Source organism: Stegostoma tigrinum, chromosome 26 (assembly GCF_030684315.1).
Source record: "Stegostoma tigrinum isolate sSteTig4 chromosome 26, sSteTig4.hap1, whole genome shotgun sequence".
Classification (NCBI taxonomy): domain Eukaryota; kingdom Metazoa; phylum Chordata; class Chondrichthyes; order Orectolobiformes; family Stegostomatidae; genus Stegostoma; species Stegostoma tigrinum.
Window position 1 is genome coordinate 18,552,926 of NC_081379.1, and position 18,572 is coordinate 18,571,497.

Below are 18,572 nucleotides of genomic sequence, written 5' to 3' on the forward strand. Positions count from 1 at the left end.
TTGTCATTCCAACAGTCCTTGCCTTTTATTGCCTTGCCAAGGTAACTCAAGCCAAATCTCCATTTTGACTGGCATTTCAAATCAGCTTGACTGTGTGAAACTTGGGGTGGGGAATGCAAGGGAAGGGATGGCACAAATCTTGATTCTTGGGAAGAGTGGCTGTAGTATGACTCAGGACCTCTAGGGTAGGAGAGAAGAACAAGCAAAGTAAATTGGAAAGAAGGAGGGTCTAATGGAAGCGTACTTCACTGAACATGGAGAGCTACAGTTTATTTAAATGATGAGCGCCATGGAAGTTGGAATTGTTACAGAAATATTCCAAAGGCATGCATCTTGCTCCTTATTTTGGCTTAATAGAAATAGTGGCTGTCAATATTCCGGTTCCTAAGCTAGATACAGAGCGAATATGCAGCAACCAACTTCAACCAGTACATGAGTTACATCAGCAGAATAAAACGTTTCTAAAAACAGATCATTTACATTCCACAGATTGTAATTGTGTTATGCTGGACTGTATCCACAACTGCGTCTCAAATGAGCCACTATATCCTCTGGCATTGTAGTTAGGAGATGGTGTTGCTGTTTGAAACATGTTTATTCAGTAGAGTAAGGGTTACTTACTGTGTAACAATGTGGAGCTGCCATTTCTTCAGCAAAGTAAGGGCTATCCAATTTCTATATTACAGATAGATTATGTCTGTGTTGTAGGGTGCGTTGTGATGTGTAGGTCTGTGTTTATGTTAGTCTGTTGTATCCATATATAGCTGGCTCATCCTTGAAAAAGATAATCGAATGAGAAATGTAATTTCTATAACTGGGATAAATAAAGAGATGCTTTAGGGACAGGTGTGTGGTTTTCAGAGGTAATAAAATAACCTAATACTTTTATTCAGGGAAAGATTTGAATTTAAAAATTGTGAAATGTGTATGCTGGAGCAGTGGCCCTAGTTCTATTGCTTCTGGTAACTACTCTGTGCTCATTAGATAAGAGGTATCTTAATCCCGGTCTCACTCCTTTGGGAGTTTAGACTTCATTTTATTAGATGTTGGCTTCCCAGTGGATTCTATGTTAGTCCCTCAATTTATAATATTGCCCTTGGCTAGAGAGTACTGGAAATGCTTAAATGTGATGAAATCTGATGGGAACTTGGGCAGCTCCTTAATTTCTTGGGAAGAATTTGAGTTTTTGACAATACTCAAATGGTTCCCCTACAGAGTGGGAAGAGGCCATCATTTAAAAATGGTAGTTTATTGCATGTCATTGGCTAGACCAGCAGTGTTGTGTTGAAGAAATTTGGTCTACATGTGCAGTGTTGCACAACTAATGATGCAAAATGCCTTCCCTTTTCAAATTGTTACGGCTTGGATACCATTCTATCACAGGCACAAATAATGCTTGTGTTAGAAATCCATAATGGGAGAGTTCAGAGCAAATAGAAAACTACAGGCAAACTTTCTATCTTGCATGACCAATGAAGCCATTATCAAGTGGGTGAGCAGTTATGAAAAATAATCACAGGATTCCCCCAGTTTATTTTCAGAGGTGCAATTATTGAGAAGTGGCCTTAAATAGCACAATGTATGGTCTCGTCAATAAAATGATGCCAGCAGTAAGCTGCTGAATATATATTAAATGGGAATTGAATGTTTATCTCACAAAGGTCCAATAGAAAGCCAAGGGCTGGCTAGGTCAGGGCCAGCTGTATTTAACCCATGGTCACTTTAAAAATTAGATTTGAAGAGTAGATTACTGTGAAACTAACTTAAATTCCTTTTAACACAGTGTGGAGCTGGAAGAACACAGCAGGGCAAGCAGCATCTTCTTCAGAACGGCCCTGACCCAAAGCGTCAGCTTTCCTGCGCCTCTGATGCTGCCTGGCCTGCCTTGTTCCTCCAGTTCCACACGGTGTTATCTCTGACTCCAGCATCAGCTACTCTTACCATCTCCGAGTGAGTTAAATTCTTCATAGTTGTCTTGGGCAAATACCTACAATGTTCCTAAAATTGAGCTAATTTTCCCAAAATTGAGCTGTGTTCAAAATGAACTTGATGACAGACATTGCCAGCTGAATTCACTGTATTACATCCAGTTGAGCTTTGGATTTTGCATCTAGATCTTTAGCAGTAACATATTTGATTGCTTCAATGAAAAATTCGAATATAGGAATTCTTTTGAGTTATCATTCTTGGCATTGTTGAATTCAGAGGAGAATGCTTAAACAATTTAACTGTGACAGATATAGATTCTCTGTATCTAGTCTTATTTATGCAACTGCAGGACTAGGTACATCTCTCCGTGAATGTCTGAGGACTATCCTGGTGCCTACACACTGTGTTGTGGTGTTCATGCCTGCCTGTGTGTAACTGAGGGATATCTCAGTGGTACCTCCCGACTTTCCAATACAGTCTTACATCAAACAGCTTACTGAACAACTGCCACTACTTGTGTTTTAGAAACATTTTTATAAAAAGCAGCTACTGAGAAGAAATAACTCTTGATTCTAATAATAGTTGGAATTTCACAAGTATGGGGCAAAATGGACTGCACTTCTGTGATTGTACTAGCTCCTTCCCCAAAATCAATCCATTCCAGATAGGAAAGAGGCTGCCACACTGTGAACATACATGTGGTCTCTGGTTGACAGAAGAATTCTCATGTCAAGAGCTATATTTTTGACAACTCTCATGATTCTTTGTTCTGAGAACAGTCAAATGGCATGGCAGTCAGTTTGTGTGAAATACTATGGGTTTAAGAGATGTATTTTGTCCATTATTTTTATGAAGAAGGGTTGCAACAGAGGTACTGAGCATCTGCTCCAAAGCCAATAAAGTGAACAGCTTGTGAGGCCATGGGTTTTTGCTTTCAAGTTGGAATAATGGAAGCAGTCTGAATGGGTGGAGTCAAGCTCCAACAAAATTAGGATTTCTTTAGTTTTAATCTTTTCATCATAGCAGTTTTCCACATGGTAGGTACTATGGTGATGGAGATGCCCAAACTCACATACTAATTTGCAATTTTTGCTAGCCTTAATGTGAAAAAGCATTCCGGATTTCATTAATAGCCTAGTTCTGGTTTTCAGACAGGGCCACCATGTTCTGGATTGCCTGACCTTACACATAGCAACTCGCTTCTATCACTCCTCTTCTCAACCCAACAGAGTACCCAAATCAAACCTATGCAACCTGTCCTCAAACTTTAACCCTTTGGATCATGATACCATTCAGATGAGTCACTGTAGCACATTCTGAAAATTCAGTTTAGCCTTACTTTATATGCAATGTACAAAACTGAGTGCAGACTTCCAGATTAGGTCTGACCAAGAATCTGCAAAATTGAAGCTTCATTTCTGAACATTTGCATTGTATCCCCCTTCACATAAAGGTTAGTACTTGCAAACGACTTCTAAATTACATGTTGTACTTGTGTACTAGCTTCATGTTATTTGTACTTGGACTCTAAATGCCCTGGTTCATCTATCTTGGGTTTTGGGTGAGGAGTCTGTCCTGATCCAACACCCTGTGTCCCACAAAGATCAACCATTGCAGCAAGGACTGTCCCTTCTTAATACTGTGCTGCAGTCACTTCTGCTCTTCCCACGATCAACAACACACATTCCCCTCAGCAGTAACCATGGATTCAGGAAGTCAATTGCCTGAACCATACAAAGTAGACTCATGGTATCTAGAGCTGGAGGAGATGGGTTTACCCTAACTGTTCAGCTGGTGGGGCAGTGCCACTCCTTTCACATTAAATCCCACCCTTGGTATCAAATGGAAAATAGAATAATAAAGTGGTAGTGCTGTAATGCTCCCCCCATAGCATTGCATTCACTACAGCAATCCCCAAAGTATTGCTCCTTTTCAAACACACTGTTCGATATACTGCTGCTTGTCCTATTGTATAAAACCATCATAGAAAATATAATACAGAGAAATGTCTACTAGTCAAGAGAGCATTGTAGAGAGAGAGTTTACAGGCTAGTGCACTGTAGAGAGGGAAATGCTGCAGAAAGGGTAATGTTAGAATGAAAGAAGTGCTATAAAAGACAAAGTATTTTAAAAAAAGGTTATGGTATCGATAATGTCATGGAGGAGTGAACATTATAGAGGAGAGTACTATAGAGACAGTAGTAATAAAGAGCAAATAGCCTCATAATGAAGACAGTGCTATGTACATTGCTTCCAGATGTAGCGTTTGGTGTATTTCGGACTCTCTTATTGCTCTGATTTCTTGTTCGCTTGAAGCTGCCTGCCTATTTTTGTCAGGTGTTTTCCATTAGAGTCAGCCTCTGCAAGCTTTCTCTGACCTATTAGTAAAGCCTGGAGAAGCTGTCTGTGCTGTCAGGTTCTGTAGGCCTTCTGAGGGTCTGTTGCCAGAAAGCAGTAAGGGCACAAAGGGATGAATGACCCATCTTTAAAGGACACACTGACAACAACCATATGTTTCTTTTTTATTGAATAAAAGCAGGATTCCTTTGAAATTAAGTCTAGTCTGTAGAATCCAAATTCCCTGACTGAGTTTGTAGTGCAAAATCCACACCATGGCGCATTGAGTAGTGCTCATTTCATGACAAAATGCTCAACTGTTTGTATTCCAAATGCTATCCCTGAAGTCTGTGTCACCTTTTCCTCTGTCTAGCCTACACCATGTACCTGGCCCTTGTCCTGATTAGGAGGCAACAGCTCATTTCCCGAGCATCTTGAAGCTTTGCATATAATGAATTACCAAGTGGAATAACTTGTTATATGTGGAAGATGGCAGCTGTGTTGCATACAGAAAGAGCCAAAGAATGACATAAGGCACCAATTAAGCTTTTTTTGTGATGGACTCTGGAAGGTGGAGGTGGGATGGCGTTGGCGTTGTGTGGTGTCGGGGTGGATGGGATTGACGGTACTCACTTTTTAGGCTGTTATCGCATTGTTTTGGCAAATGAAGTGTCCGAACGAACCCCTTCCTTTAAAAATATCCCTCACGATTTTCTGCCATCATTATAGTGAGTGGCTGGAGGCGCCTGCAAAATTTATGCTAGTTGCATTTCAATGTTGCCACATTGCCTGCCCATTTTGCCATGTGGTCACGCCAGATGTTTGTCAAAGCAGAAAGTGTTAGAAACACCCAATAGGTCTGGCAGCAGCTATGGAGAGAAAAACTGAGTTAATGTTTCAAATTGAATCTGAAAAAGCCAAGCTGACCTAAAATGTTAGCGCTGCGTCTGTCTCCACAGATGCTGTGAGTTTTTCTGACACTTGCTGTGTTTATATCTGATTTCCAGCAAGTGCCAGAGTATTTTGCTTTTATTCTGGTATGAGGGGTTCAGTGTTGCTAAGCAGCCCAAGTCAAGCAGCACTTTAATTGAAAAGGTATTTAAATTGGGAAAACTTTACTTCCAATTAATCTTTAGGAATATCCTTTTTCTTTTCTCATTTAAAAGACATTCAGATTAGTGATGATCTTGCTGCCAGTTTTAGCAATTTTCCTTTTCATAGTTTTTTATCAATCAGCAGAGGAGACGATAGCGTAATCATTTGGGATTTTCCTATATTAGTACCATGGAGAAAGAACAGAGGATAGTGAGGTATAAAAATACTAGTCAGTGAGACTAATCAGACAACTGTACAGCCCCATTTGCATGGATAGTGCTTTGGTGGGCTAATCTTCCAGCATCTGCACTGATTCTGACTTTCTGCCCTCAGGAGCTAAGTATCAGATATCTGCAGAACCAAATGCTACCAACTCATCTTTGGGTGGAATTGTGCCACCAGTCCTCCTGTCTAGATATTTTCTAATCAACCAGTTCTGAATGGTAAAAGGTTATGGTATAGATAGAGTAGTGCCATGGAGGAGTGAGCATTATAGAGGACAGTACTAGAGAGACACAACTTTGGAGGAGATGGGACTTGAACCTGACCCTTTTGGCTCAGACTATCAGACATTGTCAATGCACCAAAAGAGCCCTCTTCAATGTGCCTGTCTAGATATTTTTAAAGTAACCTGTTTAAAGATGTTATCACACATCTCTGAAGCAGGTGGGGCATGACTTGGCCCTTCTGGCTCAGAGTAGGCACCAGCCTTACTGCACTATAAGAGCCCTCTCAATACTCCCATTCCGTACTGAATCCAATAGCCTGTTTGGTTAGCTCTGGTAGTGGATGAACTGCTGGTGAGTCTTAAGAAGAGACACTTGTCAGAATAACAAAATGCCATTCATAGCGTGATAGCAAAAGAATACATGTTACATTGGCTGGTTCGACATAATGACTACAAATATCAGGAGCCGGGGAAGACACATCTGACCATATTGGTATCTTGAGCTGGATTCCTTGATTCTCGACCAAAACAAAATGACATCACCAGTTTGGAGCGAGTCTGAACCAGTTTCCAATGTTAACCCTTTCGGATCCATTACCTTACACAACAGTAAGTTTCTAAATTTAGTGATAATAACATTGGAAGGTCATCATGAGCACAATAATAACCCTGACCAAATAAAGTAAGGAAGGGTAAGAGCAGGGTAATGCTGGCGTGAAAAAGCCATGTTCTGATGTGCCTTCAATGAAGAGTATTATCTTAGCCCAGAGATCTTAAATTCTGTATTAGTGTCTTTACGTGACATGAACAAAACTCTTAGTTTAATAGCAAGAGGGGCCATTCTGATACTAGCAATAGATTTGTTTTTTGTACCTTTCCTACAAGTAGGCCAACTCAAATCATGGAACAATAATTTAGTGACACACAGCTTCACTTGTATATCTCTCATGTATACTCATATCTGTGAGTAGAGGTTGGCTCAAAAATGTTCTAATTCTGAGGGATTATTGCCAGCACCTAATTGATGCTAATTTCTAGAGGTAAAGTGTGTTTCCAGCTGACTGAATTGCTGCCCTGTCATCAGAGTGTTTTTGAATTCCTCACTGTCTCAGTGCGGGTGGGGAGAAGTCCTTCAGCAGGACATGTTGTGCTATTGGGCAATGTTATTTCAAGGGACAGAGTCCTGAGAACAGCCAAGAACAGTTTGTGCTGAAATTCAGCAAGAAAAAAAGAACAATTCTTTTTCCGTTTTAATTTTAAAACATTTGTCTGACTCATGACTGTATTTTCTTCCTGGAAAAACATAAATCACTTCTTTTCACAGCATGACAGGGTGATGGGTAGAGGGAGAAGGCCTTCTTATTGTAATTAAACACTCATGTTCAGGATGACAGCAGACTGCATACTGCTGCCAGGAATTATTGCTGCTAAATTGGATACACTAACAAGTTATATTTGTTTTGTGATTCTTCAGTTTGCCCCATTCTGCCAGCATTGACTTGCCCTGGGCTGAAGTACAAAGGATGCGGATAGTAATTTTCATAACCTCCCATCAGCATGACCTATAATTGCTTATTAAACCTGACTTCAACCCATTTAAGGGTTGCTTCCACAAAAATGATGATTTTAATCTACTTCTCCCCTTAGAAGTGAGTTTGGGAAATGGAAACATCCTTCTATTTCTCGCCCTCACTGCAAAAATTCATTCCAATATCCTAATGCTGTCTGTTTGCCTTGTGAGAGAAAAAAGTGTCAACATCACAGCTAAAATTAATGCTATCCTTGCCCAACTTTGAGCCCAATCAGGCACCTTGACTAAATTTCTTCTTCCCTCGTCCAGGGCGACATATGTCTGTGGATTTAGTTTGAACGTCTACTTGTCTTTATATCCATCCATCTGTCAACTTATTTAGATGTGCCCATTGTTTGCTGCTTTCCTAGCTAATGAATCTGCACTTCTCTTGTAGCCAGAGCATTTTACCATTTAAAAATTTCAACAAAATTGTCCATGTACTTATATGCGTAAAGTTGCTGTGTCAGAATATTGTGCAAATTAATGTAATGCAGAACTCATGAAGCTGCATCTATGTAAACTGGACTTGTACTTACTATGAAGAGAGTGCCTGTTGCTTGCTATGTTGCTGTGTGTAATGCTGGGGTGTTGCTGCTGGACGCAGCAAGAGCTTGGAAGGACCTGTCATCAAATGATGGATTGACAAAGACGCAGGGGTCCTAAATGATTGCTCTGTGCTTTTGGCCTGCAGGGGTGGTTTGTGAGTGTGCTGTTTGGTGGGAGAGGTTAGGGGAAGGCTGATAGTGAAGAGTAGGTCATGTTAAATCTTTTAGCAGAACAAAAGGTGTATGACACATTGTCAAAGCTGGCATTTCTATACAAACCACCTCAATTGTTTCCATGGAAATGGTGCTGGATTTTATTTTCTTTCAAAATATTTCTCTCCCCCAGGTTGTAGGTGCTGCTCATTGATTGATCCATCAAGACGCAGAGTTGACTGACGTCACAAGAGATACCCTTCCCCCACCCCTCCCCTCCCTGCTGGGGGTCTAACATAACTGCATTGAGGTTCTGGGACTCCCCTCCTGCACAACAGTGTAATGCCTGTGCATTCCTAAACTCCAAATATATTCAGAAAAAAAACGCTACACAAATTATTTAACCTTTTTTTTCATTATATATATTTCAAAGAATGTACAACTGTTCCTCAGGACGTCAATGATATTGTGTAAAAAATTATCTTTTTAAAAAGCTATGCTTCCTTAATGTTTCTGCATAACCATTTTGTTTAGACCCCAGCATTCGTAGAATCCCCACAGTGTGGTAACAGGCCATTCAGCCCATCAAGTCCACACCAACCCTCCAAATAGCATCCCATCCAGACGCATCCCCCTGCATTTCCCATGGCTAAAACCCCTAAATGATACATATCTGAATGCTGTAGGTTATTTTGCATGGCCAATCCACCTAACTTGCTCACTGTTGGACAGTGAGAGGAAACTGGAACACCTAGCAGAAATCCATGCAAACATGGGAGAACGTGCAATCTCCACATAGGCAGTCACCCAAGGCTGGAATCAAACCTACCTCCTGAGCACTGTGAGACAGTTGTGCTAACCACTGAGCCACTGTGCTAACTTTTCTACGGAAAAGAAATAAGACACAATTGTTCTCATTGTTCTTCCTTTTACTAGGAGAATGGCGCAGCTTATGTTATAGCTGTCAACATGGGTCTGTCAATGCTGTTTTTGTATTATCTGATGAGGAACTCCAGTAAGAAGGTTCCTGACAATTATTTTCATTTCCATTCCTTTCATTGTGGGCACTTCTTGTAGTTGCACCTTGTAGTTAGGTTGAAAACTGCTGAAACGTTGATCCACTCTTCGTCACTTTACACACAGAAGGGGCATACCAGCTGAAAGGCAACTGTGAATGAGGAATCAAATGCTCCTTCAACTCCTCAGGAATGAATCATTCAACTGATGGAGCTTTTGGAATTTTAAAAATTCTGCCATGGGATGTGAACACATCTGGCAAGTCCATCATTTGTTGCCTGTAACCTAATTGTCCTTGAGAATAGCTAATGCAACGTGCTATCTGTGGATCTGTTGGATCCTGTTTTCACAGGATGTATTAATTGAGACTGTACAGGAGGAGAGTCCTTTGTCTGTCGTGTAGCAATCTTGTTCTTAGTGGCGTCAGTTCCATAGCTCAAAGATACACCAAACTTTGTGCTAAGTGGCTAGCTCACTTGTGAGATGCACAGTGTTGCCATAGCATTGGCTGTTTTTACGAAGTTTGAGTAAGATGTCTTGTTGGGACAGAGTAGAGAATGCTTTTTCTGCACTTAGTCCATTTCGGAGCAAACGAATCAGTCCTGAATGGAACAAATTCAGAGGAGCTTTATTTTGTATCCATCCCCCATGGCACTATGACTGGGTGCAATGTAGCACTACACATGTAATATAAAGGGAAAAACTTTCCATCAAACATATGATCTGGGGGCCTACTGGAGTCACAGGCTGCCTGAATGGAAATTGTTTGATTGGCCAAACTAACAGCGCTCATCTCAACTCAAAATTTACAAATAAAAGTGATCAAAATAAAATGATTGTGCTTTGAATAAAACTAAGATTTTGATGTGTACTTGTGTCTGTCTTTCTAATTATATTTATTAACCCGTTACAGCCCAGGACAATTCCCAAAGCAAAGTATCGATGGGTCCAGCTGGCAGCCACTCTCAGCATCTTTCAGTCCACAGTACTGACCTCATTGACTCTAAGCCACAGAGCCCTGTGCAGTCGTGGATGGCCTCCCATTCAGACATCACTTACCGAGCTGGGACCTTTGCAGCTGCGTTGACCTGTATATAAATGGATGATCAAGAAGGAGAGAGAGGGAAAGAAAGAGACCATGTTTTGTTCAGTGAACTAGAAAGGGTTACTGAAACCATGGCAACAGGACTTTTACATTTTGTTTTAAAAGTTTTATAGGGTGCGTTTCTGTGCCTGGTCATAAATGTTGTGGGTGGTGTGAAGCTTCTCAGTTGGTTTGGAGAAGTTGATTAAATGGCAGCTGCAACATCCCCCTCACTCACTGGATGTAGGATAACTGCAGTCCGCAATGTGATTTCAATCTCCCAGTCCCCAAGCAAAGATGAGCAATGTGATTAGATAAGATCACTGGGGAACACACCAGAAAAGAATGGTCACGAATGGTTGATGCCATTTTCCAGTCATTCCAAACAGCCCACCGTTAGTTTAAATCAAAAGACTTGTGACTGCCTCAGCCTTGTGCACTGGAAAACTGGAGCACAAGTGGAAGAAATGCGATGATAGACCAGTAAGTGAGGAATACGTTGCAAGTTGAGCACAAAGAAATGCCGCGCACCAATGATAATAGCTTACTAAGGTGAAGGATTCATAACAATTTCAAATTTCTTAGTCATTGGCCAGTCATTCTGGCAGAATATGGGACTCCACAGAAGGTTATCAATCTGAATTCAGATCTTGGTTGACACTGGAGCTCTGGAACTCTCACTGGTGAAGCTTACATGAACCTGGAATGAGCTGCTGTCATGGTGCAAATGCATTTTTCAGAAGGATACAGGCAGCAATCACAATGGCTGAACATTTCTTTGGAGCAGCTGCTAGTTCACTGCTGTAGCTTCCCATAAAGTCCATCAAAAGGATTAAGGTTTCTGTTGCAGCTTGCTGTGAAGTTCAGGTAGAAGCTCCAAGGAAATTCACAGCTAATCATCAATACTATCCCACCTAAAACATCTTTTAAAAAGATCACAGTAAAATTATTTTACAACTTTTATCCTATTATCTTCAATCTGCTGAATAATGTCTGTGAGTTATACTGTGTAGCTCTCTTCCTGCTGAAGGACCATCTCTGTATTGTTACAGTCAGTGACCTTTGCCTGGCTGAATACACTGCAATATTAAATAGTTATGCAGTAATTGTCCAAAGGAGATTTATTTATTTGGAAGTTTTTCTTTCCCTTCAAGATGGTACTCAAGCCTTTAGTCCAGCTCGTACTTCGTATGAAAATTCTACTCTTGCTCCTCCTTCTTTCCCCAACAAAAATCTTCTTTGTCTTGTGTAGGCTGAGTTAATTTACAGGTTGGTGACAATTCTAGGTAACAGCAATGAACTGAATGGCCAATCCATATTCCTTGCCATGCATAGTGTTCTGTCACTATGCTAAATAATTTAAGGTCTCCGTCTGTGAATACTCATCAGAGCATATTTTTTCTGTTCTGCACCAATTTGTCCACTTTTCATCTATTCCACATTGTTCCCTTCATCTCTGGTTCTTGTACAATGTACTTACTTGATACCACCCTGCAGTCAGCCTTCTCTCATTCTACTCCTGTCCTCGGCTTCAAGTTTCTTTTAACAGGTCCAGAGGTGACCTCTTCCTTTTGCTTGGTATTCTGAACACTATCCATCCCAGCACCTGATATTGTGTCTGGAGGCACAGGGTGTGGAGAGGGAGATGCAGAACTATATGTCTTATCTTGTCCTCTCTGTAGCCATTTCTCCGAGCGCACTTTTCGTGGATTAGACTCTTTAGTGTTTGTTAAACCCCTTTCAATACCATCTCTTTGGATTGTTCTAGTCTGCGCTGCTCTGTGCCATCCTCTAGAATAGTCTTTGACCCACAAAAATTATCCAACATCTATAATGTAAACATGAACAAATGACATCCTGGACCAGATAGAAACATTTTTTTTGGGCATTGGTAGCAAAATTGACCAACAGCGACATCACAGAATAGGCTTATAGTGAATTATTAACCTGTTTAAGTACTGGGTCCAACTTTTATTTGCATTGGTGCTTTTCTTTAGCTGCACATATAGACACTTTATGGGCTTCAGCACACCTATGATTGGGACCAACTCTTTAGCTTTCACTGCTAATACTTCCCATGTCTTTCCCCTGTGAAGTCAAAGCACTTTACTCCTTCTGTTCATCCTATCCTTGATCCTGTTTCTCAATTTATTGTCAAACTCCAATCCTCTCTTTCATAATACCCATCTCCTAATCCCTCAATCTCCTCCCGCCCAATTCCTGATCACTCAATTATCTTCCATTGTCACCCATTAGCCAACTTGTCAACTGTTTCCTTTCCTGAGTTGTCAATCTAATCCTTTCAAAAAACCTTTAAAACCTCATCATTGTCAAATTGATCCTTTCAAGCCCTGTCACGTGTTTAACTATGAGGAACCAAATCTAGTAATTCATCCACCTTTCATGTTGATCTCTAATAAACTTCTCTGGTTGAGACATGACCACTGACCAAAATCACAAATGATTTACTTTATCATTACAATCATGGTATATGATTCCTTATAATCTCTCCATGATGCTACTTATGGTTGAATACAACAATACCCTTGTCTGCTCTTAGGAGTCCCCTTTAGACAGTTCAATCTCACCTCTTTCAGTGCAAGATGTTTTGTGGTGCAGTTGTTGTATTGCTATCTCTGAACCAGATGCTCTGGATTTGAATCCCATGACAAACCTTGTTGTTCCAAAGATGTAGCTTCATAATGTAATCAAGCAGGTTGATTACCAGCATGCAAATCCTCCCAATATACCTTATGGCAGGCGGTAATAGTGGAGAGTGTCCAAGTCAGTTATCTTTCAGAAGGAAATAGCAAACCATTTGTCCATTATGTTGTCCATATATCTGGACCACTGTAATGGAAAGCCATGGCTCAAATTTTGGAAATAAGGAGTAAAGACAGAAAGGCAGTTCCAATGCAGCTTGAACATCTCTAGCAATCATTCTCTTCCCTACTCTGCATGACATCTCTCAATCCCTTTCATCCTTCATCTCGATGTTGCCCATCAGTGACATTTCGAGGTCAGTTTCCACGCAAATGTTGATGATGCCCAGTTCTAACTCTCCATCTTTTACTTGAACTTGATGCTCCTTCTGTCCTACCAGATGTTTTTATAGATGTTTTTGTAGATGAGTAAAAAACGTTTCTCCAACAGAATATCAAGATTATAATTTTTGACGCCTGCCATAAGTTGTTTCAGATTCCATTCTGATCAGTGGACACCTACTGAAGCTCCATTTTTCCATGTAAAAAGCTTACCATCGTACTGGACCCTCAGTTGATTTTGACACTCACATCTTGCCTATCGAGGCCATTTCATATGGCGAGACGATGGCCTAGTGGTACTGTTGTAGTTTATTAATCCAGAGAGACTCAGTTAACATTCTGGGGACCAGGGTTTGAGTCCTACCAACACAAATGATGGAATTTGAATTCAATGCAGGTCTGGTATTGAGAGCCTAATGACCATCATGAAAGCATTGTCGAAAAAACCCATTTGGTTCACTAATGTCATTTAGAGAAGGTAACTGCTGGCCAAATGTGATTCTAGACCCACAGGAATGTGGTCAGCTCTTAATTGCCCTTTGAGAGATGAGGAATGGGTAGTAAATGCTGCCTTAACTAGAGATGCCCCGCATCCTGTCAATTAAAGAAAAATAATCTTTGCAAAAACACCTGTTTCCACACCATCTAATTCCCACTTTTGAAAGCCTACCTGTATCTTTTTTATTTCAGAACTTAATTTCTTTAACACATTCATTTTTGACTCCCAATCTTCTGCCTCAATGCGTCAAATCTTCTTGAACTCTTAAATTTCTCAAACTCTGTTAAGTGGTGTGCTACATTTAATACAACCTGCTCATGGCTCTTCTCATACTGCTCCCAACACGCTGAATTGAAATTTTTGGTATGGTTTTGTCTGATTTTATCTTTGCAGTTTATTCTGCAAACTTTGAGCCCTCCCTTCCAATTCTGGTTTTCTGTGTGCCCCACTCTTCCTTTTGTCCCACCAGCAGTGGAAGAGTGTTCAGCAGTATCAGCCTGGACTAAAACAGTTTCTTCAAACTCTTCAGCTTTTTCTCACAATTTTACAAGTCCTTCTCAATAATACCCTTTCAACCAAGCTTTCTGTATCCTTGCTTACTTGCCAAATTTAACTCTGTACTGTTACTTTTCAATATTCCATCTGATTAATGTTTTCGTAATTCTTTTCATGTTAAAAGTGAAATTTTGTTGTTACACATAGTAATTCTTACTAGATAAAGAATAAATCTGTACAGTTATCCAGTGGAAACCCCTTACACTGCTGAATAAACAGAAACTCCATGTTGTTATATGCTGAGTAAGTTTTACCCTTCGGAGTAAACAGTAGATTTTGGTCAAATTACACAGAATGCATTTTAATACTTTGCTTCATCTGTGACCATTTTTAAACCTGAAAGTTGACTGTGCAACAAAGTTGTATCACAACAATAGGTTAGAAATATTGGCGAGGAATGTTATGAAAAAGATATTATTTACTCTTATAGGGTTAGCACTAACTCTTTATTGATATCTTATTTCTGTAAGGTAATAATTTATTACGCACATATTGGAATGGGGGACTGCTCATTATACATGAGTGAGAGTCATAAATATGTGTCTACAAAATCAAATTTCCCACAGAATAACAATAAATGTTAAATTGGGCAGCACGGTGGCTCAGTCATTAGCACTGCAGCCTCACAGCACCAGGGACCCAGGTTCAATTCCAGCCTCGGGCGACTGTCTGTGTGGAGTTTGCATATTCTCCCTGTGTCTGCGTGAGTTTCCTCGGGGTGCTCCGGTTTCCTCCCACAGTCCAAAGGTGTGCAGGCTAGGTGGTTTGGCCATGCTAAATTGCCCGTAGTGTTCAGGGGTGTGTGGGTTAAAGGGAATGGGTCTGGGTGGGATGCTTTGAAGGGCGGTGTGGACTTGTTGGGCTGAAGGGCCTGTTTCCACACTGTAGGCAATCTAACCTAAACCAGCATGTCTACAAAAGAAAACCATTTGGGCAACACCGAACACAAGAGGAAGTTTAATGAGAGGACAGATTGCACTGAGTAACTGGTCCTGTTACATTTTGTCCTTATCAGAACTGGGTAAGGGCTAGTGCAATGATTTAAAACACCAACTGAAGATGGACTTATAAACTGGAATTGTAAAAGTTATGCCCTGCCCATTGATATGTATAATGATGTGCTCTTTCCATAAAGTTAAATTGTTTTTACAAAATGACGTTATATTTAAAAAACTCTTCTCAAAGCATTTCTGTCAAAACTAAGTTGAGATTACCCAAATATCATTTTCTTAAATCAATGTTTGACCATGAAAGAAGTTCAGGTGTGAAAGCTGCCATGGGGGTTCAGCCTTGACAACAGGCTTCAGCCTTAGGAAATGTCTGAGTAATGCTTTAAAATTGAATAGGAGGCTGGAAAGTGACACTAATTTGTTGTGACTTTGCTGTGCAATTGCTCACGTGAACAAATTCCACTTTGACCTCTCCTGACAGAGCTGGAATTTTCACTCTCTTGATGTAGCCAGCCACTGGAATGTTGTTTCTCCTTTGATGAGCGTTGTTTTCCACTGTGCAATGGGTTATGTGGCTTGCAATCATCAATTTGAGATTCCACAGCTCCAGGTGAAGGCATCTGATTAGCAACTGAAATCAAATTTTAATAATGTTGCCCAGAAGAAGGGATATTGCGCTGGATTTAAGAATATATCTAAAAAAATTCAATTATCTGTGGCACAAATTCACCTAAACTACAGCTCGCCTAACCAAGTCAAGCCTAACTAAACTGGGCCAAAAATACCCAACAGGCTGAACCACATAAGACTTACCCAAACCAAGCCTAATCAGATTGGACCCAACCATAATTTGGCGTAGTCAAACTATGATTGACTATATTGGACTTAGCAATATCAGTTGGAAAAGCAAACAGTGCTTTTCCAAGCTAGGTATCACCAAATGAGGCCAACATAAATAATTAGCTTAAGTTGAATGCTGGTATCCCTTTAATTGCTCATATGCATGCTTAAAACAATGAGCTCTCTTTTTGTACCAACTTAATTTTCTTTTCTTTAAGAATTATATTCCAATTATATTTCAAAATTGAAGTTCTATTTTTTGGAGTTGGTTGCAGATGAGACACGAATTGAGAATTGGACCATAATCTACTTACAAAAAAAATCCCCTTGAAAGGATTTACACAACTTTACCGCTCGGACAAACCAGCATGATTCAGCTTGGTTTGGTATCATGGTTCAGGCTCTCCTTATAAGTGTACAACTTTTTAACCAAAATTTATTTTCTATGTGAATCTCATTCATTCAAATTCCTTTTCATTGGTTCTAATTGTATGTGCGAGTAATTCATCACAAATACCAAATGAATATGAAAGCCATTCACTGGCTTTATGAGTTCCCTTTGGATGTGAAAATTTGGCCTCATGAAATGAAAATAAAAACCACTTGCATTGTACCAATCTAACCATCATTTGGAATCTGCCATTTATATTGTTTCTGGATGTGTGGGATTACCTCTATGACTTTACATGATATGTTTTGATATCATTGCTTCCAGTTTCTGGTGGCATTTGCGTGTTAGTGTCTACTTCTCTTCAAAGGAAAATGTCTATTCTTGATTAAAAAGAGGCTTTTTTTTTGGTTTCCAACCATCACAAATAGAGCCTTTCCATGTGAATTTCCATTTGGATTTTCTTGATCAGTCTGTATAGCTGTGGTGGAATGCAGGCAGAAACTTTGATCAACTGTGTAGAGGAAACCTCTGATGATACTTTAGAGGTTGTTTAGGTGAAATGCTGACAAAAATTGTTGGCCTTTATTTTTTATTTCATTTTTGGTACTTAGTTCAGACTGTTCCTTCCAGAATAATATGAATCCCAAAGTTCCTGTGCCAAAATATTTTCATTCTTCAGAACAGCACAGATGGAGCTCTTGAAAAATCATATGCACACATGAGGGCTTATGTTTGTGTCTCCGCTGATCCCAATTTTAACTGGTAGTGAGATTCCACTTTTGATGCCGGTTCAAAACACAACTGTTCTGACATGAAGAAGTCCAGGGTATTTTAATTCATTTAAATGATTCCAGGTGGGATTTCCAGCTGTTCCAGAAGTGACTAGAGCTCACGTTGTCTGATGCTGACTACAGAGTTCTAAACCTGCAGGATCAGCTGCCAGGCAGTCTGGGTGATCAGAACAGAGGTCAGCATGAGACAATGCCAGGCAGACTCTGCAATTTCCTGTGGGGCTTGGAATGGCATTCCTATCAAGGAAAGAACAAACGTAGTTTAATTTTACCCCTTAGGACCTGTTTTGGCACTAACTTAACCATGTACTCAGTTGGCCTGGTTCAGGTGTTCTTGTAAATATTGTATCTGGTCGCAATATTTGTGAAGCCCAGCAGGCAGGTGATAAAAAGGATCTGCCTGGCTTTGGGTGAGTGTCCTTGTGGCCCACTTAGTCGAAAAGGTTGAAATTCTCAGCAGAATTTCCTCGCTGGGTGTATCTGCATTGAGGGTCAATGCTGACTCTTCAGAACACTTGAAGTTGACTTATAAGACCTGAAGAAACATTGCTAGGTCTCAATTGTTAATAGGACAGTTGTGGTGAAGCCATGCTCTGCAGGAGCATGTTGCCCATTCATATGAAATTCTTCGATTTGCATTTCTGGCAGAGCCTTTGACCCATTAATTTTAATATTCACTCATTTTTATACTGAGGTCAACAGATCAAATTTTGTACCAAGTAGCTCTTTATTTATGGTTGATATCATTCTATGTAAAAAAAACCTGAAAAAGCTGCTGCATGGAGTTAAATACATTACCAGAGTGGTATTAAGGGTTAGTCTCAGAATCTTTAGCCTCTTACCTACTTTTACTTTTAGCTGCTGCAAATCATGCAGGCAGTTTACAATGCATTCACAAAAAAAATGTTGCCGCAGTATCCTGAATCAGAAAACAAAAATACAAACGAACAACCATTTTTAGCCTCGAAGTATCATCAAACATGTACTCTGATGGAATTTCCAGTTTTTTAATACCTTGTAAATATTTACGAGAACTCAAGTTTGTGTAAAGAGATGTAAATCTAATTGATACATGATTTTTTTAAAATAAATCATGTCAGCTAAATGGGGAGAGATGCAGTTTTAATTGCTTGCATAACAGAAATGCAAGTTTAACATTGTCAACAGAACAAATCACATCTAACTGAGCAATGGTGTAGTGAAGTCTAACGAACCCCACCATGTCACAACCAACCAACCAACTCCACAATGCTTGACGAATCAACTCTTCAACCAACTAAACACAGCAGCATTAGTGTGTTAAATTAAACACACCAATTTA

The 18,572-nt window shown here is 40.0% G+C and overlaps 1 protein-coding gene across 3 annotated transcripts in view; it reads left to right on the forward strand.

Moving 5' to 3' along the window:
- mn1b (meningioma 1b) overlaps nt 1–18,572 on the forward strand; it is a 143,972-nt gene that overhangs the window by 108,964 nt on the left and 16,436 nt on the right. The window contains exon 2 of one of the 3 annotated variants that reach the window (XM_059655008.1): nt 10,011–16,718. The exons of the other annotated variants lie outside the window; for them this stretch is intronic. Coding sequence (XP_059510991.1) covers nt 10,011–10,195 — 185 coding nt within the window. The 3' untranslated portion in view covers nt 10,196–16,718. Of the gene's footprint in view, nt 1–10,010; nt 16,719–18,572 lie in introns of those variants that run through there. 3 annotated transcript variants of the gene reach the window in all.